The sequence below is a fragment of the Macrotis lagotis genome, chromosome X (assembly GCF_037893015.1).
Source record: "Macrotis lagotis isolate mMagLag1 chromosome X, bilby.v1.9.chrom.fasta, whole genome shotgun sequence".
NCBI lineage: Eukaryota > Metazoa > Chordata > Mammalia > Peramelemorphia > Peramelidae > Macrotis > Macrotis lagotis.
This window is the reverse complement of record NC_133666.1, coordinates 2644251-2669464: the sequence shown is the minus strand read 5'-3', so window position 1 is coordinate 2669464 and position 25214 is coordinate 2644251. Positions and strand designations below refer to the sequence as shown.

General features: G+C 57.3%; 1 protein-coding gene across 2 annotated transcripts in view; it reads right to left on the bottom strand.

Moving 5' to 3' along the window:
• Positions 1-10067: 10067 nt before the first annotated feature.
• The window catches only part of LOC141501386 (uncharacterized), a 34750-nt gene continuing 19603 nt past the window's right edge, over positions 10068-25214 (bottom strand). For both annotated transcript variants that reach the window (XM_074205286.1, XM_074205287.1), the window contains exons 5-6: positions 10877-11021; positions 10068-10281 (exon numbers count right to left, since the gene is read on the bottom strand). In XM_074205286.1, coding sequence (XP_074061387.1) covers positions 10152-10281; positions 10877-11021 — 275 coding nt within the window. In that variant the 3' untranslated portion in view covers positions 10068-10151. The remainder of the gene's footprint in view (positions 10282-10876; positions 11022-25214) is intronic.

Genomic DNA, 25214 nt, shown 5'->3' with positions numbered 1-25214 from the left:
TTCTTCCTTCCTCCTCTTTCCTTATTTCCTTTCCTCCTTTCTTCCCTCTTTTCCTTCTTCCCCTCCTTCCCTCTTTACTTCCTTCTCTTCCTCCTTCCCCTCCCCTTCCTTCCTTCTTTCATTCCTTCCTTACCTCCTTCCCTACCTCCTCCCTTTCTTCCTATTGGTCTGTGCTGATCCCCTCGGTGAGACGGAGTTGCAATAGGTCTGAGTGCCGTGGTGCCATCATGGCTTAGATTGACTCAGTCCTTTCTTTCTTCCCCTTCCTATGCCAGGTCTTACTATGTCCTCTTCTGCTGGGAATGTGCTATCTCCTTGTATGGAGGCCTGACCCTCCCACCTTCCTTCCTCCCACTCATGCTGGGGTTATTCTCACAGGCCTGCACTGTTACTGCCCCCATGCTAAGGGGACACAACTGTGGCCATTGCCATTGTTAGGACCTATCTCTTTCCCTCTATGCCTGGGTGGCTAGTTGCCCATCTTTACCCCTCCCCACTCTGTGTTGGGGCAGCAGCATGGTGGGGACTGCCACTCCTGAGGTGGGTCTCTTCCCCCTTATGTGAGAGTATGACTTTGGGCCCCTTGTCCTAGAGGCCAGCCTCCTCCCTTCCCATCCTCCCCTATGCTGGATACTGCTATTGCTGGGTCCTGACTCTACCCCCTATCTCTGGGCCTGATCCTATCTGCGATGCAGGCCTAAGTTCATTGTCTGGTCGGGGTTGCTGCTGTCAACCATGTGTGTTATAATCCTGGCCCACCATAGTTGAGGCCATGCATCGTCACATAGGGTGACCTGGACAATTTCTGTCAGTCATCCTCTCTAAGGTGGAAGATCCTACAGTTTCCAATCAGTCCCCATGGTGGAATCCAGGAGACCCTGATGAGGCTAGGAATGGACAACTCATGGTCACCCACCCACTATGTTCATCCACTTGGCATTAGCTCTGCAGGGTCCCCTCACTAGAAATCCCTGAGAAAGTTCCAGCTCCCAGTTCCTGAGTCAGAGGAATTTGACCATTGGTGGGGCTTAATTTGCTTGCAGTGGGGCTTCCTAAGATCTGGGAGTAGTGGGAGAAGTGGCAAAAGGGCTCTGAGAGGTGGTGGGAGTGGTTCTACACCCTTGGAAAGATCCTATTGAGACAGGGGTTGGCTGATCTAGGGTGGCTTTAGGGGTAAGAATGGAGATCCCTTGGTTTCCTTCATCACATGCTAATATGTGGGACATAGCAGAATGTGTCGGGGGGGGGGGTCTCATTGGCAGGGGATGCCACTTCCTTTACCTCCCCCATCCACCCTGCTCCACCAGTCCATCTGGCTATTGGTCTATGTACTCAGCCTCAATATGGGCTTACCAGATTTAGCTTGGGGAAAATATCAAAAGGAGCATCTTGTTCCAGTTGTGACCCTCAGGAAGCAATGTCCTAGTGCCCAGGCTGCCCACTGGCAGAAGTTCATGATCATGATCCTCGTCCTGGTTCAAAGCCTCTACCCTCCTTGGTGAGCCTTCCCTACTCCTCAGAAACAATCTCAAGTTGTGAGGAGGAAGCGTCTGCATGATTAGGGTCTGCTTCAATGGGAGTGAGAAAGCAGACCCCAAGATAGGAGAGATGGTGGGGAGCTGAGAGTGCCTCTGGTCCCCCTCCATCCCAGGTCATTGAATCTCATGAGAGTTGACCCATGACTGGTCTGTTGAAAAGGCAGAAACATGCAGGATGACTATTCTGTTTGTTTCTTACTAAAGATGGCCACCTCCTTAGTCCAAGGGGATTCTTCCAGCTACCTGCCTTGGACTAGGCTGTTGAAGCAATGGCTTGCTGTAAAAACTTCCCTAGCCTAAGTCTGCCTAGAACCTAGAAATCCCACAGTTCCCTTCCGCAATGGGCATTAGGGGCGCCGCCCTATTGGCCACCACACGCAAGCCTCTTGGGCCACCCCTGATGAGGGGTGCGGGCCAGCTTGGGCAATCTCAATCAGTGGAGAGATCAAAGCATACTCTCTTCACCTTTTTATGCTTTTGTTTTTTCTCCTTGTAGTTTTCCCCTCTAGTCTACTCCTTTCATGGTATGACCAATTTGGAAATATGTATAACATGATAGTGTGTATAACCTAGAGCGGGTTGCTTGCTCTCCTCGGGTGGGGGGAGGGAGAGAACTACCAAAATGGTGCAAGTTAGCTTTAGGTATAATTGCAAGACTTAATTTCAATTTAAAAAGTGGGGTCATAGTGTTCTAGTTTTCATTCCTAAGGCTCCCTGGCCCTCCCATGGTTCCAGGAATCAGAAAATCGCGGGTAAAGTTCAGCCAAAGGTCAATCTGAGAGAGAACCAGGGTGAGCCTGGTGCCTGTGGGAGAAGGGCTCATATTGACCCCCTAGTAACTTGGAGATTCATCTGAGGGGAGGAGGCTCCTATAAGCTGTCTATCCGCAACGCAGAGTAGCAGCCCACAATATTGTCAACGGCTTAGGAAGTGCTCTGACATGGCAGTCCCCAGAGGACCAATATCCTTTGATATCCCTGGAAATTCAAAGATTCCTGGCCTCAGGGACACCCAGGACCACCCACTAGCATTGAAGGGCTGGGATACATCTCCCACCCCCCATATGACTGTCCCTGTCCCATCACTGACATGAATAGCCATTAGCTGGAAACTCACCATTTGAAAACCTAAGAACTTCACCTGAATCATGAGAAAGGCCTGCTGGGATTTGGTATACCTACCACTCCCTAAGGGTGACCCAACATTCCCCAATGCCACCTGCTACAAAGGTCCTAAGTCACAGGTGTAGTAGTAATACACAGCATAGTTCACCAAGGAGCACTGCTCACTGAACTCACTTGTTCTGCAGCTTAGGGACCCCCCCCCCTTTTACTGCAGCCATTTAGGCCAGAGCAGGGCCACTACTCCTGATGGCAGTTGGCCCCAATCTGCTTTCATCTTCAACCACCTCCCTCTAGTTCCTCTATTGTCCATGGACATAACTTGGAAGTTTTCCCATGGCCCTTGGGGGCACTATGTGGATCTAGCACACCACACAAGAGGATGCCTCAGCTCTGGAATCCTAGCTCCCTGACCATGTTACTCCATGCATAGGGTGCCACAAGATGGCAAAGAACCTCTGGAGCCTGGGAAATTTTCAGACTGTAGCCACTTAAGAAGGGCAGGACATTCCTCATCCTACCCAAGACTCTTGGCCTGGCTCCACAACACCCATCACTGTGAAGGAGGCCCAGATTTGGTTGCCTTCTCTGGTTCATCCCACATCTCCTTCTCCCACAACCTATCTCTGTGGATGAGTTACCCAAAGATCACCCTTCCCCTGGGGCCCCAAGCAGGACACCTGGCCTTGTGTAGGCCATCTTCTTGCCCCTCCTCTAGTGCCACAGAGGGAAAGTTTCATTCAAATGGAGGTCTCATAGATCTTCTGGATGTCACATCACAGCCACCACTTCCCTAAGGACCTTGGCCTGACCCCACAGTTGCTACTCTCCTCTTGAGTACCAGCTACTCACCACCTAGTTGGCACTCACTGAAACCCATGGATTATATAGTATGGATATATACAGCACCAGCCCCAGAGTCAGGAGGACCCAAATTCAAATATGGTCTTAGACATATACGTAGGGGCAGCTAGGTGGCACAGTGGATAGAGTGGCAGCCCTGGAGGTGCTCAGGATGATCCGAGTTCAAATTTGGCCTCAGACACTTCATAGTTGCCCAGCTGTGTAACCTTGGGCAAGTCATTTAACCTCATTACCAAAAGAAAGAGAAAAAATGCTTCACAATGAACCTATACGGGTTAGAGTAAAGGTTACAACTCGGGCCTGGCTGTCTGAGAATGTTCTTCTTCAAAGACCAGACTACAGATGTCCATCCCAACCCTGGAGGACCCTTGAGAATGCCTTCTCTGTCATACAAGCACCTGTTGCTGAGCCCATTGGCTCTAGAAGAATCGAATGCCCATGTCCCAGGTCTATTTCACCATCACGAAGGGGGTCCATCTTAATGAATCACAGGTATATCCCACCCAGTTCATCTCAATATTCCTGGAAAATGTGTACGGGCCCTCCATTCGGGACACTAGAGAACGGGTGGAAAGCTGGTCCACACGAGGCAAGGTGTCCTGCTTGGTGCTACAGGGGAAGGGTGATTTTGGGGGGACTTCTCTACAGAGATGAAAGAAGCTTCTGCCTCCTGGGACAATGCTAGGCCACAAACCTGGACCTAGTGGTTCTCTAATAGCCAAGTGGAAGCTATGAGCCCAGTCCCTGGAAGCAGCATGTGGCCAACATACCATGGCAAAGAGGTCACTCCACCAGGATCTGCTGACTCCTACAGACTCATGAAAGAATAATTAAAAGCCCTAGCTAGGAAAATCCTCAACAACCCCCCCAGTCTCGAGGGCCTATAGGTTTGGGCAGTATACATAGGGGTCAGAACATACACCACTTAGAGGTGACCCCTTCAAAAGAGGACTAGCTTACCATGGCTTCCTTATTCTCCTCCAACTGTTCTTGGCGCTCTGGCTCCTGATGACAGTAAGTGCTGTACCCTGAGCCCCAGCACCTCCCTGTGGCCAATGAGGAAACATCCATTCATGGCATAGGCCCTGCTTTCTAAGCTGCGATGTCCATGAGCTGTGCTCACATGACTTGGAACTGTGTCACTCAACAACTAGAAAGCCAGCCCAAAAGGCCAGAAAACTCTCACTGCTGACCTGGATTGGGTTGTGTGGCGGGTGTGTGTGTGTGTAGGATGAAGTATTTCTAGGCTGTGTGATATTGTGAATGTATTTGTGTATTTTGAGCATTATTTGGATGTGATGCAGGTGTGGAAAGAGTGCCTGGCCCAGCCTGCCAGGGCTTCATACGTGAGCTAAATAGCATTAATGGAGAGGGCAAGCAACAGCTGGCTCTGTGTGTGTGTGTGTGTGTTTGTAGGGAGGGGGAGTCTTGTGTGTGCTGCTGTGCTATGTGTCTGCCATGGGTTTATATGGGATATGTGTGGCTGAATGAGTGCGCACTTGGCTGGGGGGTGTGCACCATCAGGGCAGGGACCACGATCAACTCAACAATCACTCTCACCAAGTCCTTACACCGCCCCCCCAAGAAAGACCTGACATACCACCCCCACAGCTGCTGATATCTATCTCCCCTAGACACCTCCCATCAATCTACACAGAAGTCAATGCACACACCCATTTAGATGTTTGTGTGTGCATATGTCTGCATTCCATGACCTACATGTGTGTGCATATGTATGTCTCTGCACACAATACACATATATATGTTTATGTCTGTATGTAAATCTCTATCTATGTATCTATGCCTTGACTTACCTGGCAGGGAGGGACCATGAGCAAATGATTGATCACTGTCACCTATTTGTTACAGCCTACACGAAAAGGGTCATAGCACATACCCCACACAACCACAGAGATCTATCCGCTATAGACACCTCTCGTAAGTCTACCCAGAAGCCAACTCACAGCAACACTTAGAAGTGTGCATCTGTGTCTATATATATGCATCTATCTGTCCATACCTCTGTATGTGGCTCTAGATGTATAGAGATGTCTATGTGGATATATGTGTCTGTGTCTGTGTGTGTCCATAGGTAGGGGCAGCTAGGTGGTACAGTGGATGGAACAGCAGGATTGACTGGTGTCTATCTCTATTCTATAACTTACCTGTAACGGAGGGGCCCTGAGAAAGTGACCAAGCACTGTTGTCACCCCCCCCCCAAGAGACATACCACACACCCCACACAACTGTAGCCATCTAGCCCTCACAAAGATAGGTAGGTAGACGTGTCAGTGTCTCTATAGACACACACAGAAAGATAGAAATGTCTGTGGCACTTGGCTTCTGGGTAGGTTTCTGGGAGCTGTCGAGAGGGGTACCTCTATGTGGTTGGGTGCCTTGTCCACTATGGCTATTTGTGGGGGCTAGAACTAGAAAGTCAATGAGATGGATGACTTGCTCAGGGCCCCTCCCACCAGGTAAGTCACATCATCCATATAAATAGACATAGATAGATATAGATAGATAAGCACATAGCAATAAAGCTATGTCTCTGTGCTTGAACTGATGTGTGGGTTGGCTTCTGGGTAGATTTCTGTGAGGTGTCAATAGGGGCTGGATCTCAATGGTTGCTGCATTGTGTGTTGTGTCTATTTCTGTGGGCTGTAATGAGTAGGTGAGAGTGACTGATCACTTACTCCCAGCCCATTCCAGGTAAGTCATGGAATATAGACATATATGGATGGCAGGATGGATAGATAGATACATGTGTGTGTAGATATCCATACACACACACACACAGAAATTAGTATATGACTTGGCTTCTGTGTAGATTTGAATGATGTCTATAGAGGCTACAGTTATACAGTTGGAACAAGTTGCAGAAAGTGATTGATGGTCCCTGCCAGTTAAGTCAACTCCCGCCTCCTTTAAACCTTCAGTATGGAAACCATGTATAAATGAAATGTGTGTATTTACATGCACACACACACACACACAAATGGTTGTAAGGTTTGATTTATGTGTATAATTGTGAGGTATATATAGGTGATAGATCTATACGGTTATATGGCTCGATTTGTGAGTATATCCATGTGAGCTGTATATAGGCCATATATCTAAATGTTTGTGTGAGTTGACTTATGGACATGTGTATGTAGTATATAGGGGATATATGAAAATGATTGTATAGATTTTTTTAGATTTTTTTTTTTTGGCAAGACAAATGGGGTTAAGTGGCTTGTCCAAGGCCACACAGCTAGGTAATTATTAAGTGTCTTGGGCTGGATTTGAACTCAGGTACTCCTGACTCCAGGGCTGGTGCTCTATCCACTGTGCCACTTAGCTGCTCCTGGTTGTATTGATAGACGTGTCTATATGTGGTTTATATAGGGGATATGTCTTTATGGTTGTGTGAGTTGGCTTACATGTATAGTATATAGGAATATGTCTATATGTGAGGGTTGGCATATGCATCAATAGGAGGTGTCTATAGTGCATAGAACTCTGTGGTTGTGTGGGGTATGTGCTATGTCTCTGTGTAGGCTGTAACGAATATGTGAGAGTGATTTGTCAGGTGTTCATGGTCCCTCCCTTCCTGGTAGGTCAAGACCCGTCTCCTTTAAGCCTTCAGTATGGAAACCATATATAAATGCAGTGTGTACATGCACACACCAATGGTTGTAACATTTGGCTTATGGGTATGATTATGTGAGGTATATATAGAGGCTAAATCAATATGGTGACTTGGCTTCTCTGGAGTATACAGGGGACATATCAATAAGGTTGTGTGGGTTGACATGTCTATTTCTGTGAGGAGTCTGTAGGGATAGATCTAGAAGACAGTGGGAGTTGGCTTATGTGTATATGTGTGCTGTATATAGGAATATATATGGTTGTGTGGGTTGGCCATTAGGTCTTTTTGTGGGGGGGGTGTAATTAGTTAGTGAAAGTGATTGATCATTTCTTGTGGCCCCTCCCATGTAAGTCATGGAATCGATCCATCCATCCATCCGTCTGTCCACCCATTCATCCATCCATAATTATACCCATAAGATGTATATGTGTAAAAGGTTGTGCAAGTTGGATTATGGGTATAACTATATGAGCTATATATAGGGGATAGGTCTAGATGGCTGTATGGCTTGACATGTCTTTCTGTCAGTTCCCCATACAGGATACAACTCAAAGGTTGGGAGACTTGAGTTCTGTGTCCATGTGAGGCATCTTTAGGGGCTGCATCTAGATGGGGGGAGTTGGCCTATGGGTATAATGATGAGGTGAATAAGGGGGGGGTATATCTACATGGTAGTGTGAGTTGGCTTATGGGTGGAGTAGAGAAGGCTATGTCTATATGCAAAGGTTGGCTGATGCGGATCTTTATGTGAGGTGTCTATAGGGGATATATCCAGATGGTGGTGCAAGTTGACTTATGTGTGTGGGGGCTGTATATCTAAATGGTTCTGTGGGTTGCCTTACGTATGGGATAGATCTATCAGGTTGTAGGTGAGACTGATTGGTCAGTTGCTCAGGGCCTCTCCCACCAGGAAAGCCAAGGCCCACCTCCTTTAAACCTTCAATATGGAAACCATATCCATATGTATGCATCTTTGTATGTCTGTACGTGTATGTATATAGAAATGGCTGAGTTGGCTTGTGGGTATGAATATATGAGGTGAATATAGGGGATAGATCTAGATGGTGCTGTGGGTTGGCTTAGGTCGATATGTGAGCTGTCTATAGGGATAGATCTCTATGGCTGTGTGGCTTGGGAGTTATGTCTATTTTTGTGGACTGAAGCCAGTTGGAGAAATTCATTGACCAGTTTCTCATGGCCCCTGCCAGGTAAGTCATGGAATCCGTGTGTGTGTGTGTGTGTGTGTGTGTGTGTGTGTGTGTGTGTGTCTGTGGTATGTATAAATGGTTGTGTGGCTTGGCTTATATGTAGACTTCTATGAGATGTCTCTGGGGGCTTGATTGTTGTGGTTGAGTGGGTTACCCTAGGTGTATAGGGCTAGATCTCGATGGTTGTGTGGCTTGTGTGCTATGTCTATTTGTCTGGGCTGGAACGAGTTGGTGAAAGTGATTGAGCAGTGAATCATGGCCCCTGCCAGGAAGTCCCAGAATCCATAGAGATATATGGATGTCTCGGTCTCTGTATGTATAGAAAGATAGATGTGTATATACATACATATACACACACGCACACACACATAGAGTTGGGTGGCTTGGCTTCTGGGTAGATTTCTATCAGGTGCCTATAGGGGCTGGATCTCAACAGTTTTGTGTGGCTTGTGCGTTGTGTCTGTGGGGTGGAACTAGTTGCTGACAGGGATTGTTCAGGTTTCTCATGGGCCCTCCCAGGTAAGTCAAGACCTGCTCCTTTGTGTCTTCAGTGTGGAATGCATAGACGACGAGGGGGTGACTGGGGCCGCCCTCGATTTCCCTCTGAAGACTCCTTCTGCTGGGGTCTGGAAGCTCCTAACGAGGTAAGGGAAAAGCCTCTAAGAGGCTACAGGGAAGAATGCTCCCCGAGAGTGGGAGTGAGGGGAGCGTGAAGGGGCAGGGTGGACTCCAGAAGGCCAAAGAAGGGGCAGGTTGCGAGTCCTCCCGTCCCGATGCGGGGATCACTGACCCCAAGTCAAGGCCAAACCCGAGATTCTCCCTTCTCTGAGGCCCTCTCGGGGGCTGCCCTTCCCAGCCCCAGAACTTTCTCTTCCCTGAAGGGGGATCTCAAATCGTCAGCTGCCCCCAAGCCCAGGGGGCCAGGCTCCCTGAGAAAAGGCTGGGGGAGGCCCCTGGACAGGCCCAGATGTCTGCCCAGACAGGCAGGGCCTAGACACTCCCCCGGTGCCCTCTGACCTCTGTCCTGGCCAGAGGACTGCCTTCCCACCATAGCCTCTAAAGGTCAGTGGATGGAGGATGACCTCTGGAGGCCACCCTGCCATGCCCCTGCCCCCCCGGCCGGGTCCCACCCAACCCCGGTCGGAGCAGGGCCTGATGGGGCCACGTCCTGTTGGCACCACCCCGGCCAGCCAAATGCAGCACTGTCCACCTTTGGCGGGAAGGGCCCGGCTGCCAGGAAATTTCAGGTTTTCCAGCTTGACCTGAAGAGCACCTGAGTCAGGGACCTGGCAGGTGGTTGGACGTCTGTCCCCGATGCCGGGCCTGGCCCCTCGCTGCCCCTCTCGGTGGCCCCTCGGGTAGCCTCGGGGATGCGGTCCTCCTCCAGCCCTTCACAGGGAAGCCAGGACCGAGGAAGGAGCTCAATCTGGGGGAGTGCCAACCGGGGCAGCACCAGGTGCCCTCTTCTTGGGGGAGTGGCCCTATCTTGTAGGAGGGGGGAGAGACTGGCCCCAGGTCTCGTCACACACCATTGAGGAAACTGCAGCTCAGAGGGCAGAGGCAGGGTCACTGAGGGGAGGGAGGACATGGCGGACCACGGCCTATGATGCCGCCACCCGCCTTGGCCCCAGGAGACCTGGGCCCTCACACTGCACTATACCCGGGGCCCACCTGACTGTGGAGAGAGGTCAGGTGGTGGTGAGGCTGCTTGGTAGGGCCTAGGGGTAGGGGCGGGGTGGGCTGAGGACTGAAGGGCTGGACCCCCCCTTGGGGCGAAACCCGAGGGCTAAGCTGGAGGCGGCCCACGTCCCACCTTCAGCAGGTCTTCCAGAGGAGGCTTCCCGGCTCTCTTGCTCATGCGTGGCAGCCGTGGGACCGATTGCACGCTGTCCTGGAGCAGGTAGGTTTGGCTGCGACTGGAAGGAGAACGGGCATGCGGGAAGAGGACCTCACCTACCGCTGGGGCTTCAGGCACCAGGGAAGGCACACACGTGGCAACGGTAAGGCAGGCCCTGGATGTGTGTGGCTGTCTGTGTAGTATGTGTGTGGTAGATGTGGGTTATGTGTGGTGCAAGTGTGTGGTGTGTCTCTGTATTGTGTGTGGGACATGTGGGGGGTGGGGGTGTCTGTGTGTCTGTACAGTGTGTGGTACGTGCGTGTGGTGCACATGGGGAGCGTGTGGATGTTGTACTGTGCGGGGGGGCGTCTTTCTGTATGGGTGTTCTCTATTTCCCCTCCGACCCCTGCCCTGCCCACCCTGGGTGACTAGTTCTATAGGTCAGGCCATGGCCGGGCACCGAAGATGGGGCCAAGGGAGATGGGGAGCCTAAGTCACCCTCTCCCTACTTGGAGTTAGTCCCCCGTCACTTGGGAGGCAAGGGAGATGGGGGGCCTAAGTCACCCTGACCCCCACTGGGAGCCAAAGTCCCCCCCCCACTTGGGAGCTATGGGGGCCTTGACCATCAGCATTTAGGGAGGGGGTGGGAGATACGGGGGAGGAAGTGCCCTTACCTCTTGGGGCCTGCTCTGCGGGCACACTCTCGGCTCTGGCCTGGTCTCCTGGCCTCAGGTCCCAGCATCCTGATGTCCCGAGGTGGTTTCTTAGAGGCCTGAATATGGACAGTAGGAAGGCTGTCCCAGCCCGGTTTGCCTGGGCCTGGAAGGGGGTGGGGTTGGAGTCTCAGGGAATCCCTAGAGATTGGGGGGGGGGGGGCAGGGGCCGACATTGGCAAGAAGCCAGCAGGGACAGCCCCGGAGGACAACCCATGGCCAGGTTGAAACTTGACTGGGACTTGAACCCAGTCAGCCCCACCACTGCCTCAGACCCCCAAAATGGGAGGCTGGACAGGTGGGATCCAGTCCCTCCCCCCACCCCAGGAAGCCAAGGGAGATGGGGAGCCTAAGTCCCCCTCCACACCTGGCACCTAAAGGAGATAGGGAAACTAAGACACCCTCCTCCCCACTGGAAACCAAAGTCCCCCCCCCCCCCTCGGGAGGCAAGGGAGATGGGGGCCTATGTCAACCTCCCCTATTGTGAGACAAAGTCCCTCCCCATGCGTAAGCCAAGGGAGAAGGGGAGCCTGTCACCTTCCCCCCACTAGGAGCCAAAGTTACCCCTGATCACTCGGGAGGCAAGGGTGATTGGGCTTGTCACCCTCCCACTACTGTGCATCAAAGTAGCCCCACCCCCCACGCGGGAGCCAAGGGAGATGTGGAGCCTAAATCACCCTGACCTCACTGGGAGCCAGTCCCCCACTCATTTGAGAGGCAAGGGAGTTGGGGAGGGCCTAAATCACTTTCCCCACCCTGCACCCAAGTGAGATGGGGAGCCTAAGTCACCCTCCTCCCATTCAGGATTCAAGGGGGATGAGGAGCCTGCTACCTTCTCCCCACTGGGAGCCAAAATCACCCCCAACTGGCACCCAAGGGAGATGGGGGGCCTAAGTCACCCTGCTCCCCACTGGGAGCCAAAGTCCCCCCCCCCCACTCGGGAAGCAAGGGAGATGGGGGCATAAGTCATCCTCCCCCTACTAGGAGTCAAAGTCCTCCACACACATGGGAGTCGTGGGGAGCCTAAGTCCCCCTCCCCCCCCCACTAGGAGCCAAAGTCTCCCCCAATGGACACCCAAGGGAGATGGGGAGGCTACGTCACCCTCCCCCCACTGGGAGCCTGTCACCCTCCCCCCACTGGGAGCCTGTCACCCTCCCCCAATGGGCACCCAAGGGAGATAGGGGGCCTAAGTCACCCTGCTCCCCACTGGGAGCCAAAGTCCCCCCCCCCCACTCGGGAAGCAAGGGAGATGGGGGCATAAGTCATCCTCCCCCTACTAGGAGTCAAAGTCCTCCACACACATGGGAGTCGTGGGGAGCCTAAGTCCCCCTCCCCCCACTAGGAGCCAAAGTCTCCCCCAATGGACACCCAAGGGAGATGGGGAGCCTACGTCACCCTCCCCCCACTGGGAGCCTGTCACCCTCCCCCAATGGGCACCCAAGAGAGATAGGGGGCCTAAGTCACCCTGCTCCCCACTGGGAGCCAAAGTCCCCCCCCCCCCACTCGGGAAGCAAGGGAGATGGGGGCATAAGTCATCCTCCCCCTACTAGGAGTCAAAGTCCTCCACACACATGGGAGTCGTGGGGAGCCTAAGTCCCCCTCCCCCAAACTAGGAGCCACAGTCTCCCCCAATGGACACCCAAGGGAGATGGGGAGCCTACGTCACCCTCCCCCCACTGGGAGCCTGTCACCCTCCCCCCACTGGGAGCCTGTCACCCTCCCCCAATGGGCACCCAAGGGAGATAGGGGGCCTAAGTCACCCTGCTCCCCACTGGGAGCCAAAGTCCCCCCCCCCCCACTCGGGAAGCAAGGGAGATGGGGGCATAAGTCATCCTCCCCCTACTAGGAGTCAAAGTCCTCCACACACATGGGAGTCGTGGGGAGCCTAAGTCCCCCTCCCCCCCACTAGGAGCCACAGTCTCCCCCAATGGACACCCAAGGGAGATGGGGAGCCTACGTCACCCTCCCCCCACTGGGAGCCTGTCACCCTCCCCCAATGGGCACCCAAGGGAGATAGGGGGCCTAAGTCACCCTGCTCCCCACTGGGAGCCAAAGTCCCCCCCCCCCACTCGGGAAGCAAGGGAGATGGGGGCATAAGTCATCCTCCCCCTACTAGGAGTCAAAGTCCTCCACACACATGGGAGTCGTGGGGAGCCTAAGTCCCCCTCCCCCCCACTAGGAGCCACAGTCTCCCCCAATGGACACCCAAGGGAGATGGGGAGCCTACGTCACCCTCCCCCCACTGGGAGCCTGTCACCCTCCCCCAATGGGCACCCAAGGGAGATAGGGGGCCTAAGTCACCCTGCTCCCCACTGGGAGCCAAAGTCCCCCCCCCACTCGGGAAGCAAGGGAGATGGGGGCATAAGTCATCCTCCCCCTACTAGGAGTCAAAGTCCTCCACACACATGGGAGTCGTGGGGAGCCTAAGTCCCCCTCCCCCCCACTAGGAGCCACAGTCTCCCCCAATGGACACCCAAGGGAGATGGGGAGCCTACGTCACCCTCCCCCCACTGGGAGCCTGTCACCCTCCCCCAATGGGCACCCAAGGGAGATAGGGGGCCTAAGTCACCCTGCTCCCCACTGGGAGCCAAAGTCCCCCCCCCCACTCGGGAAGCAAGGGAGATGGGGGCATAAGTCATCCTCCCCCTACTAGGAGTCAAAGTCCTCCACACACATGGGAGTCGTGGGGAGCCTAAGTCCCCCTCCCCCCCACTAGGAGCCAAAGTCTCCCCCAATGGACACCCAAGGGAGATGGGGAGCCTACGTCACCCTCCCCCCACTGGGAGCCTGTCACCCTCCCCCCACTGGGAGCCTGTCACCCTCCCCCAATGGGCACCCAAGGGAGATAGGGGGCCTAAGTCACCCTGCTCCCCACTGGGAGCCAAAGTCCCCCCCCCCCACTCGGGAAGCAAGGGAGATGGGGGCATAAGTCATCCTCCCCCTACTAGGAGTCAAAGTCCTCCACACACATGGGAGTCGTGGGGAGCCTAAGTCCCCCTCCCCCCCACTAGGAGCCACAGTCTCCCCCAATGGACACCCAAGGGAGATGGGGAGCCTACGTCACCCTCCCCCCACTGGGAGCCTGTCACCCTCCCCCAATGGGCACCCAAGGGAGATAGGGGGCCTAAGTCACCCTGCTCCCCACTGGGAGCCAAAGTCCCCCCCCCCACTCGGGAAGCAAGGGAGATGGGGGCATAAGTCATCCTCCCCCTACTAGGAGTCAAAGTCCTCCACACACATGGGAGTCGTGGGGAGCCTAAGTCCCCCTCCCCCCCCCACTAGGAGCCAAAGTCTCCCCCAATGGACACCCAAGGGAGATGGGGAGCCTACGTCACCCTCCCCCCACTGGGAGCCTGTCACCCTCCCCCCAATGGGCCTGTCACCCTCCCCCAAGGGAGAAGGGAGATAGGGGGCCTAAGTCACCCTGCTCCCCACTGGGAGCCAAAGTCCCCCCCCCCACTCGGGAAGCAAGGGAGATGGGGGCATAAGTCATCCTCCCCCTACTAGGAGTCAAAGTCCTCCACACACATGGGAGTCGTGGGGAGCCTAAGTCCCCCTCCCCCCCACTAGGAGCCACAGTCTCCCCCAATGGACACCCAAGGGAGATGGGGAGCCTACGTCACCCTCCCCCCACTGGGAGCCTGTCACCCTCCCCCCACTGGGAGCCTGTCACCCTCCCCCAATGGGCACCCAAGGGAGATAGGGGGCCTAAGTCACCCTGCTCCCCACTGGGAGCCAAAGTCCCCCCCCCCCACTCGGGAAGCAAGGGAGATGGGGGCATAAGTCATCCTCCCCCTACTAGGAGTCAAAGTCCTCCACACACATGGGAGTCGTGGGGAGCCTAAGTCCCCCTCCCCCCCACTAGGAGCCACAAGTCTCCCCCAATGGACACCCAAGGGAGATGGGGAGCCTACGTCACCCTCCCCCCACTGGGAGCCTGTCACCCTCCCCCCACTGGGAGCCTGTCACCCTCCCCCAATGGGCACCCAAGGGAGATAGGGGGGCCTAAGTCACCCTGCTCCCCACTGGGAGCCAAAGTCCCCCCCCCCACTCGGGAAGCAAGGGAGATGGGGGCATAAGTCATCCTCCCCCTACTAGGAGTCAAAGTCCTCCACACACATGGGAGTCGTGGGGAGCCTAAGTCCCCCTCCCCCCACTAGGAGCCAAAGTCTCCCCCAATGGACACCCAAGGGAGATGGGGAGCCTACGTCACCCTCCCCCCACTGGGAGCCTGTCACCCTCCCCCAATGGGCACCCAAGGGAGATAGGGGGCCTAAGTCACCCTGCTCCCCACTGGGAGCCAAAGTCCCCCCCCCCACTCGGGAAGCAAGGGAGATGGGGGCATAAGTCATCCTCCCCCTACTAGGAGTCAAAGTCCTCCACACACATGGGAGTCGTGGGGAGCCTAAGTCCCCCTCCCCCCCCACTAGGAGCCACAGTCTCCCCCAATGGACACCCAAGGGAGATGGGGAGCCTACGTCACCCTCCCCCCACTGGGAGCCTGTCACCCTCCCCCCACTGGGAGCCTGTCACCCTCCCCCAATGGGCACCCAAGGGAGATAGGGGGCCTAAGTCACCCTGCTCCCCACTGGGAGCCAAAGTCCCCCCCCCCCACTCGGGAAGCAAGGGAGATGGGGGCATAAGTCATCCTCCCCCTACTAGGAGTCAAAGTCCTCCACACACATGGGAGTCGTGGGGAGCCTAAGTCCCCCTCCCCCCCACTAGGAGCCAAAGTCTCCCCCAATGGACACCCAAGGGAGATGGGGAGCCTACGTCACCCTCCCCCCACTGGGAGCCTGTCACCCTCCCCCAATGGGCACCCAAGGGAGATAGGGGGCCTAAGTCACCCTGCTCCCCACTGGGAGCCAAAGTCCCCCCCCCCCACTCGGGAAGCAAGGGAGATGGGGGCATAAGTCATCCTCCCCCTACTAGGAGTCAAAGTCCTCCACACACATGGGAGTCGTGGGGAGCCTAAGTCCCCCTCCCCCAAACTAGGAGCCACAGTCTCCCCCAATGGACACCCAAGGGAGATGGGGAGCCTACGTCACCCTCCCCCCACTGGGAGCCTGTCACCCTCCCCCCACTGGGAGCCTGTCACCCTCCCCCAATGGGCACCCAAGGGAGATAGGGGGCCTAAGTCACCCTGCTCCCCACTGGGAGCCAAAGTCCCCCCCCCCACTCGGGAAGCAAGGGAGATGGGGGCATAAGTCATCCTCCCCCTACTAGGAGTCAAAGTCCTCCACACACATGGGAGTCGTGGGGAGCCTAAGTCCCCCTCCCCCCCACTAGGAGCCAAAGTCTCCCCCAATGGACACCCAAGGGAGATGGGGAGCCTACGTCACCCTCCCCCCACTGGGAGCCTGTCACCCTCCCCCCACTGGGAGCCTGTCACCCTCCCCCAATGGGCACCCAAGGGAGATAGGGGGCCTAAGTCACCCTGCTCCCCACTGGGAGCCAAAGTCCCCCCCCCCACTCGGGAAGCAAGGGAGATGGGGGCATAAGTCATCCTCCCCCTACTAGGAGTCAAAGTCCTCCACACACATGGGAGTCGTGGGGAGCCTAAGTCCCCCTCCCCCCCCACTAGGAGCCAAAGTCTCCCCCAATGGACACCCAAGGGAGATGGGGAGCCTACGTCACCCTCCCCCCACTGGGAGCCTGTCACCCTCCCCCAATGGGCACCCAAGGGAGATAGGGGGCCTAAGTCACCCTGCTCCCCACTGGGAGCCAAAGTCCCCCCCCCCACTCGGGAAGCAAGGGAGATGGGGGCATAAGTCATCCTCCCCCTACTAGGAGTCAAAGTCCTCCACACACATGGGAGTCGTGGGGAGCCTAAGTCCCCCTCCCCCCCCACTAGGAGCCACAGTCTCCCCCAATGGACACCCAAGGGAGATGGGGAGCCTACGTCACCCTCCCCCCACTGGGAGCCTGTCACCCTCCCCCCACTGGGAGCCTGTCACCCTCCCCCAATGGGCACCCAAGGGAGATAGGGGGCCTAAGTCACCCTGCTCCCCACTGGGAGCCAAAGTCCCCCCCCCCACTCGGGAAGCAAGGGAGATGGGGGCATAAGTCATCCTCCCCCTACTAGGAGTCAAAGTCCTCCACACACATGGGAGTCGTGGGGAGCCTAAGTCCCCCTCCCCCCCACTAGGAGCCAAAGTCTCCCCCAATGGACACCCAAGGGAGATGGGGAGCCTACGTCACCCTCCCCCCACTGGGAGCCTGTCACCCTCCCCCAATGGGCACCCAAGGGAGATAGGGGGCCTAAGTCACCCTGCTCCCCACTGGGAGCCAAAGTCCCCCCCCCCCACTCGGGAAGCAAGGGAGATGGGGGCATAAGTCATCCTCCCCCTACTAGGAGTCAAAGTCCTCCACACACATGGGAGTCGTGGGGAGCCTAAGTCCCCCCTCCCCCAAACTAGGAGCCACAGTCTCCCCCAATGGACACCCAAGGGAGATGGGGAGCCTACGTCACCCTCCCCCCACTGGGAGCCTGTCACCCTCCCCCCACTGGGAGCCTGTCACCCTCCCCCAATGGGCACCCAAGGGAGATAGGGGGCCTAAGTCACCCTGCTCCCCACTGGGAGCCAAAGTCCCCCCCCCCCCACTCGGGAAGCAAGGGAGATGGGGGCATAAGTCATCCTCCCCCTACTAGGAGTCAAAGTCCTCCACACACATGGGAGTCGTGGGGAGCCTAAGTCCCCCTCCCCCCCACTAGGAGCCACAGTCTCCCCCAATGGACACCCAAGGGAGATGGGGAGCCTACGTCACCCTCCCCCCACTGGGAGCCTGTCACCCTCCCCCAATGGGCACCCAAGGGAGATAGGGGGCCTAAGTCACCCTGCTCCCCACTGGGAGCCAAAGTCCCCCCCCCCCCACTCGGGAAGCAAGGGAGATGGGGGCATAAGTCATCCTCCCCCTACTAGGAGTCAAAGTCCTCCACACACATGGGAGTCGTGGGGAGCCTAAGTCCCCCTCCCCCCCCACTAGGAGCCACAGTCTCCCCCAATGGACACCCAAGGGAGATGGGGAGCCTACGTCACCCTCCCCCCACTGGGAGCCTGTCACCCTCCCCCACTGGGAGCCTGTCACCCTCCCCCAATGGGCACCCAAGGGAGATAGGGGGCCTAAGTCACCCTGCTCCCCACTGGGAGCCAAAGTCCCCCCCCCCACTCGGGAAGCAAGGGAGATGGGGGCATAAGTCATCCTCCCCCTACTAGGAGTCAAAGTCCTCCACACACATGGGAGTCGTGGGGAGCCTAAGTCCCCCTCCCCCCCACTAGGAGCCACAGTCTCCCCCAATGGACACCCAAGGGAGATGGGGAGCCTACGTCACCCTCCCCCCACTGGGAGCCTGTCACCCTCCCCCAATGGGCACCCAAGGGAGATAGGGGGCCTAAGTCACCCTGCTCCCCACTGGGAGCCAAAGTCCCCCCCCCCACTCGGGAAGCAAGGGAGATGGGGGCATAAGTCATCCTCCCCCTACTAGGAGTCAAAGTCCTCCACACACATGGGAGTCGTGGGGAGCCTAAGTCCCCCTCCCCCCCACTAGGAGCCAAAGTCTCCCCCAATGGACACCCAAGGGAGATGGGGAGCCTACGTCACCCTCCCCCCACTGGGAGCCTGTCACCCTCCCCCCACTGGGAGCCTGTCACCCTCCCCCAATGGGCACCCAAGGGAGATAGGGGGCCTAAGTCACCCTGCTCCCCACTGGGAGCCAAAGTCCCCCCCCCCACTCGGGAAGCAAGGGAGATGGGGGCATAAGTCATCCTCCCCCTACTAGGAGTCAAAGTCCTCCACACACATGGGAGTCGTGGGGAGCCTAAGTCCCCCTCCCCCCCACTAGGAGCCACAGTCTCCCCCAATGGACACCCAAGGGAGATGGGGAGCCTACGTCACCCTCCCCCCACTGGGAGCCTGTCACCCTCCCCCCACTGGGAGCCTGTCACCCTCCCCCAATGGGCACCCAAGGGAGATAGGGGGCCTAAGTCACCCTGCTCCCCACTGGGAGCCAAAGTCCCCCCCCCCCACTCGGGAAGCAAGGGAGATGGGGGCATAAGTCATCCTCCCCCTACTAGGAGTCAAAGTCCTCCACACACATGGGAGTCGTGGGGAGCCTAAGTCCCCCTCCCCCCCACTAGGAGCCACAGTCTCCCCCAATGGACACCCAAGGGAGATGGGGAGCCTACGTCACCCTCCCCCCACTGGGAGCCTGTCACCCTCCCCCAATGGGCACCCAAGGGAGATAGGGGGCCTAAGTCACCCTGCTCCCCACTGGGAGCCAAAGTCCCCCCCCCCCACTCGGGAAGCAAGGGAGATGGGGGCATAAGTCATCCTCCCCCTACTAGGAGTCAAAGTCCTCCACACACATGGGAGTCGTGGGGAGCCTAAGTCCCCCTCCCCCCCACTAGGAGCCACAGTCTCCCCCAATGGACACCCAAGGGAGATGGGGAGCCTACGTCACCCTCCCCCCACTGGGAGCCTGTCACCCTCCCCCCACTGGGAGCCTGTCACCCTCCCCCAATGGGCACCCAAGGGAGATAGGGGGCCTAAGTCACCCTGCTCCCCACTGGGAGCCAAAGTCCCCCCCCCCACTCGGGAAGCAAGGGAGATGGGGGCATAAGTCATCCTCCCCCTACTAGGAGTCAAAGTCCTCCACACACATGGGAGTCGTGGGGAGCCTAAGTCCCCCTCCCCCCACTAGGAGCCAAAGTCTCCCCCAATGGACACCCAAGGGAGATGGGGAGCCTACGTCACCCTCCCCCCACTGGGAGCCTGTCACCCTCCCCCAATGGGCACCCAAGGGAGATAGGGGGCCTAAGTCACCCTGCTCCCCACTGGGAGCCAAAGTCCCCCCCCCCACTCGGGAAGCAAGGGAGATGGGGGCATAAGTCATCCTCCCCCTACTAGGAGTCAAAATCCTCCACACACATGGGAGTCGTGGGACATGGGGAGCCTAAGTCACCCTCCCCCCGACTGGGAGCCAAAGTCTCTCCCAATGGGGACCCAAGGGGGATGGGGAGCTTAAGTCACCCTCCCCACCCAGCATCTAAGCAAGATGGGGAGCCTAAGTCACCCTGTTCCCCACTGGAAAACAGAGTCCCCCCTCACTTGGGAGGCAAGTGAGATGGGGGGGCCTAAGTCACCCTGCCCCCCACTGGGAGCCAAAGTCCCCCTCCATTCCAGAGGACCCCGCTTCTGGTCAGATACAGCTAATCCCTACTTTCGGCCTGGGCTCCTGTGTCTTGGCTGCTCTCAGTCTGGTCTGGGAGGGAAGGTCCTCCCTTAGCAATGGATGGCACCTATCTCCCGAGGAGTACAGTCAATAGAATGCTGGGGTCAGGCCCCGAATCTCCTTGGTGCCCCAGAGAGATGGGAGGGGTACATTCAGAGGCCTGGCACGGGCCCACCAGGCCCCTTCCCTCCACCCAATCTTGGCAATTGACACAAAGCAAGTCTCAGACAATCCCCTGTACCCCCCTAAATAAAATTCGGTGACCCCTGGAAAGGAGATAAAATGGAAAGGAGAATATACACACCTTATACCCAGAAGGCAGACAAGTGACCCAGGCAGGGACAGTAGCTGGGATCCCCCTTGAGGGGCTGCTCTGGAGCCCACAAACCCTCCCTGAAAGAAGGGGTCCCTGTCCTGGGTGTGGAAATGTCCCACATCCCTCCTTCCCTGGCTGTGACACTGCTACACAGAACCCTTCACAAGGTGGGGGGTCCTCTTCGAGAGCCAGGGACCCCTCTGGCAGCCAGATGGGTGCCAGGCTATTGGGGAGTGAGCAACCAGTCTCCACCCCCCCCTCCCTGCCATCCTTTGGGTAACAGAGTCTGGGGGAGTGCCATGAAGGATTCGGCCCTGAGGTTTGCTCCCTCCCAGGGGCTCGGGCTTGGAGGCTTCTGGGTAGGAGACCAAAGGACTTGGTTGCTCCTAAGAAGGCCTTAATTTTTATTTTTTGGTGGGGGAGAACAGGGCTTTTTTAATTTTTTGAGGAAAGAATGCAAGACGAGACACAGAAACTTTCCAATGAACATGTCTTCCACTGACAACGTGGAGGGGGCAACATTGCAGGGGGTGAGGATGCGCCTCCTTCTCTTTTCCGACCTCTGGGGGAGACTGGTGGAGGGAGTCTCAGGGCCAGAGGGGAAGGGCTGTGTTGAAGAGGTGAGGAGAAAGGAGGGTGGGGGTGGGGGCAAGAGGCTGGGCTTTGTGGGGTGGGTGCAGGAAGAGGGATGGGGGCATGGGGCCGGGTCCCATTCCTTCCAAGGCCCCAATCACTCAGACTCCAGGGCTTGGCTGGGCAGCGGGGTCATCTTTGGCCTCTCTTTCCTCGTCCGGTCCATGGCCTTCAGGGAGATCTTGGGACCTCGATGGAGTGTTACTGCCATCCATGGTGTTCAGGGTGTTTTCTGGGAGGGTCTGGGGGGGAGAGTGGGGGCCCACCCCCGAGCTTCCTTCTTCCATCCTGTCAAGGGCCTCCAGAATGCTCTCAGGGCGGGTCTGGTAACGGCGTGCTTGGACCATGGATCGAGTTCCCCGGTGAGTCACGGGGTGGCCCTGGGAGCGCCTCAACTGGATCACGACTCCCAGCTGGCCATCACCGGCGCCTACCATGGCTGCCTGTTGGTTTTCAGGGTGGGCTGGCTGATGGCGGACATGGGCCACAGGTGGTACAATGGGTCTCTGTCTGCCATCCTCTCGGTTGGCTGCGGCCCGCTCCCCCCGGACGTAGATCAGTGGAGGGGGGATGCCCCCCCCCCTGCCCCTCCCGTAGCCTGGGAAGGCCACCTGGATGCTCTCAGCCCGGCCCAGAGGTGGTGGTTGGGCTCCGGGCCTGCCATCGGCTCTGCGGGTGGGGATGTGACCCGGAGACAGCTGAAAGGGTCTCAGCATAGCTACCCAGTTCCTAGGAAGGGGGAGGTGTTCCTGTACTTTCATTCCCTGCCTTGCAGAGGGCTTAACAGCAATTGTGTGTTGACCAATGGTTACCACACTGTCATGGCAACCACGGAACCCTCTGGTGCTGTGGCCAGCCTGGGGTCTCAGTCTGTGGCCTGCTGGCCAGAGGGGGCAGGGCCCTCCCACTTGGCCCCCTCAGCCCACCTGGTCAAAAAAACAGTCACCTCTTACATTCCTCCTGGGCCCTGCCATCTGGTGTGGGGGTCCTGGTGGTGGGAAGACCCTCTGGCCACCTGTTTCAGTCTCCCTGCTCTCTCATGGCCCCTGCCTTGATGAGATGGGGGTCTCTGAAATGCCTGGCACTCCTGGCCTGGTGAGGGTGTGTACCTCTAGGCACAGATATGTACGTGGTGCCGCCTCTCCCCCAAAACACACACCACACCCCACTTGGAAAGAAAAACTGGCACAAAGTCTTTCTAGCCCCAATCTCTCCCCTGAGCAATGTTATGGCTGGGGGCCCTCCCCTAAAATGCCAGAAGCCACCTGTCATGTGAGGCTGAGGCTCAGTCTTGGGGGGGGGGTTGGGATTCCCACCTGGTACCCTGTCACCAGGACCCAGCACATCCCATTTGGGTCATGGCTGCGCTATCCATCAGCCCGGGGACCCTGAGGTGCACTGCTCACATCTGCCGCCAGGCCCCACGGATCCCTTAGGCCAGGGCCCCTGTGGGGCATCTTCCAAGGAGCCTGAGGACTCCCTGTCAGAGACCCTCTCCCCTGCTCTAGACAAGGATACTGGGGGAAAATGGACCTGGGGAGCCTTTGGAGATGCCAGCCCAGGAGCCTTAGTCCTTCCAGGCCCCTTCCTGTCAGCAGGCCCACAGGGACCCCTCTGGGGGTTTCCCTGGGTAGTGACTGGGCCACTGTCCTTTCCCCAGATGGGCTTGTTCTCTAGGAAAGCAGGACCTTGGCTGCGAGATCTCCAAGAGCCCTGTCCACTCCTTGGCTGGAATCCAGGCCATCAGCCACCTTGACATACGCTATTGCCCACGAGTCCCCCCTGGCAGGGGGCGGGCATCCAGCCAGGGCAGGTGAGGTCCAATCTCCCTCTAAGTAGAAACTGACCCAGAATGGGCCTCCCCTGACCTGGGTCCCCTCCCCCCACCCAACAGCTCATTCCAAGAGTGAGAGTTGACTGGTCAAGGCCAGCTGAAACACCTTTGAGTGACCTCTCTGCCTGCCAGCTGTGTGGCGGGCATCAGGCCCCAAGGAGCAGTGAGGAAGGAGCCACTTCCCGGCATCAGGTTGCCTTCTTTGGAAAAGGACCTTCCTGCTGGGTGATTACCAAAGGCTGTGCACCCCTCTGGCCCTGGGACCCCCATCTCAGAGGTAGCCTGCAAGGGCCATGCCTCAATGGGCCCTGTCTACTGGGTTATCCTGCCTTCCTTTCCAGGGACAACCAAGAGGCAGGGGGATACTGAGGCCCTTCCCTTCCAGGGACGTCCCATGGGTGGCTCCCCTGCCCAGCCCCAGGCCTCTCTCTATGGGAGAACTTAGATTCCTGCTTCTTTGGCCTGTGGGTCTGCTAGGGTCAGGGGGGGGGGCAGAGTGAGGGTGGGCGGGATTACTTCCCCTCTGGCCTAAGGGATCCGTGGGGCCTGGCGGCAGATGTGAGCAGTGCACCTCAGGGTCCCCGGGCTGATGGATAGCGCAGCCATGACCCAAATGGGATGTGCTGGGTCCTGGTGACAGGGTACCAGGTGGGAATCCCAACCCCCCCCCCAAGACTGAGCCTCAGCCTCACATGACAGGTGGCTTCTGGCATTTTAGGGGAGGGCCCCCAGCCATAACATTGCTCAGGGGAGAGATTGGGGCTAGAAAGACTTTGTGCCAGTTTTTCTTTCCAAGTGGGGTGTGGTGTGTGTTTTGGGGGAGAGGCGGCACCACGTACATATCTGTGCCTAGAGGTACACACCCTCACCAGGCCAGGAGTGCCAGGCATTTCAGAGACCCCCATCTCATCAAGGCAGGGGCCATGAGAGAGCAGGGAGACTGAAACAGGTGGCCAGAGGGTCTTCCCACCACCAGGACCCCCACACCAGATGGCAGGGCCCAGGAGGAATGTAAGAGGTGACTGTTTTTTTGACCAGGTGGGCTGAGGGGGCCAAGTGGGAGGGCCCTGCCCCCTCTGGCCAGCAGGCCACAGACTGAGACCCCAGGCTGGCCACAGCACCAGAGGGTTCCGTGGTTGCCATGACAGTGTGGTAACCATTGGTCAACACACAATTGCTGTTAAGCCCTCTGCAAGGCAGGGAATGAAAGTACAGGAACACCTCCCCCTTCCTAGGAACTGGGTAGCTATGCTGAGACCCTTTCAGCTGTCTCCGGGTCACATCCCCACCCGCAGAGCCGATGGCAGGCCCGGAGCCCAACCACCACCTCTGGGCCGGGCTGAGAGCATCCAGGTGGCCTTCCCAGGCTACGGGAGGGGCAGGGGGGGGGGGCATCCCCCCTCCACTGATCTACGTCCGGGGGGAGCGGGCCGCAGCCAACCGAGAGGATGGCAGACAGAGACCCATTGTACCACCTGTGGCCCATGTCCGCCATCAGCCAGCCCACCCTGAAAACCAACAGGCAGCCATGGTAGGCGCCGGTGATGGCCAGCTGGGAGTCGTGATCCAGTTGAGGCGCTCCCAGGGCCACCCCGTGACTCACCGGGGAACTCGATCCATGGTCCAAGCACGCCGTTACCAGACCCGCCCTGAGAGCATTCTGGAGGCCCTTGACAGGATGGAAGAAGGAAGCTCGGGGGTGGGCCCCCACTCTCCCCCCCAGACCCTCCCAGAAAACACCCTGAACACCATGGATGGCAGTAACACTCCATCGAGGTCCCAAGATCTCCCTGAAGGCCATGGACCGGACGAGGAAAGAGAGGCCAAAGATGACCCCGCTGCCCAGCCAAGCCCTGGAGTCTGAGTGATTGGGGCCTTGGAAGGAATGGGACCCGGCCCCATGCCCCCATCCCTCTTCCTGCACCCACCCCACAAAGCCCAGCCTCTTGCCCCCACCCCCACCCTCCTTTCTCCTCACCTCTTCAACACAGCCCTTCCCCTCTGGCCCTGAGACTCCCTCCACCAGTCTCCCCCAGAGGTCGGAAAAGAGAAGGAGGCGCATCCTCACCCCCTGCAATGTTGCCCCCTCCACGTTGTCAGTGGAAGACATGTTCATTGGAAAGTTTCTGTGTCTCGTCTTGCATTCTTTCCTCAAAAAATTAAAAAAGCCCTGTTCTCCCCCACCAAAAAATAAAAATTAAGGCCTTCTTAGGAGCAACCAAGTCCTTTGGTCTCCTACCCAGAAGCCTCCAAGCCCGAGCCCCTGGGAGGGAGCAAACCTCA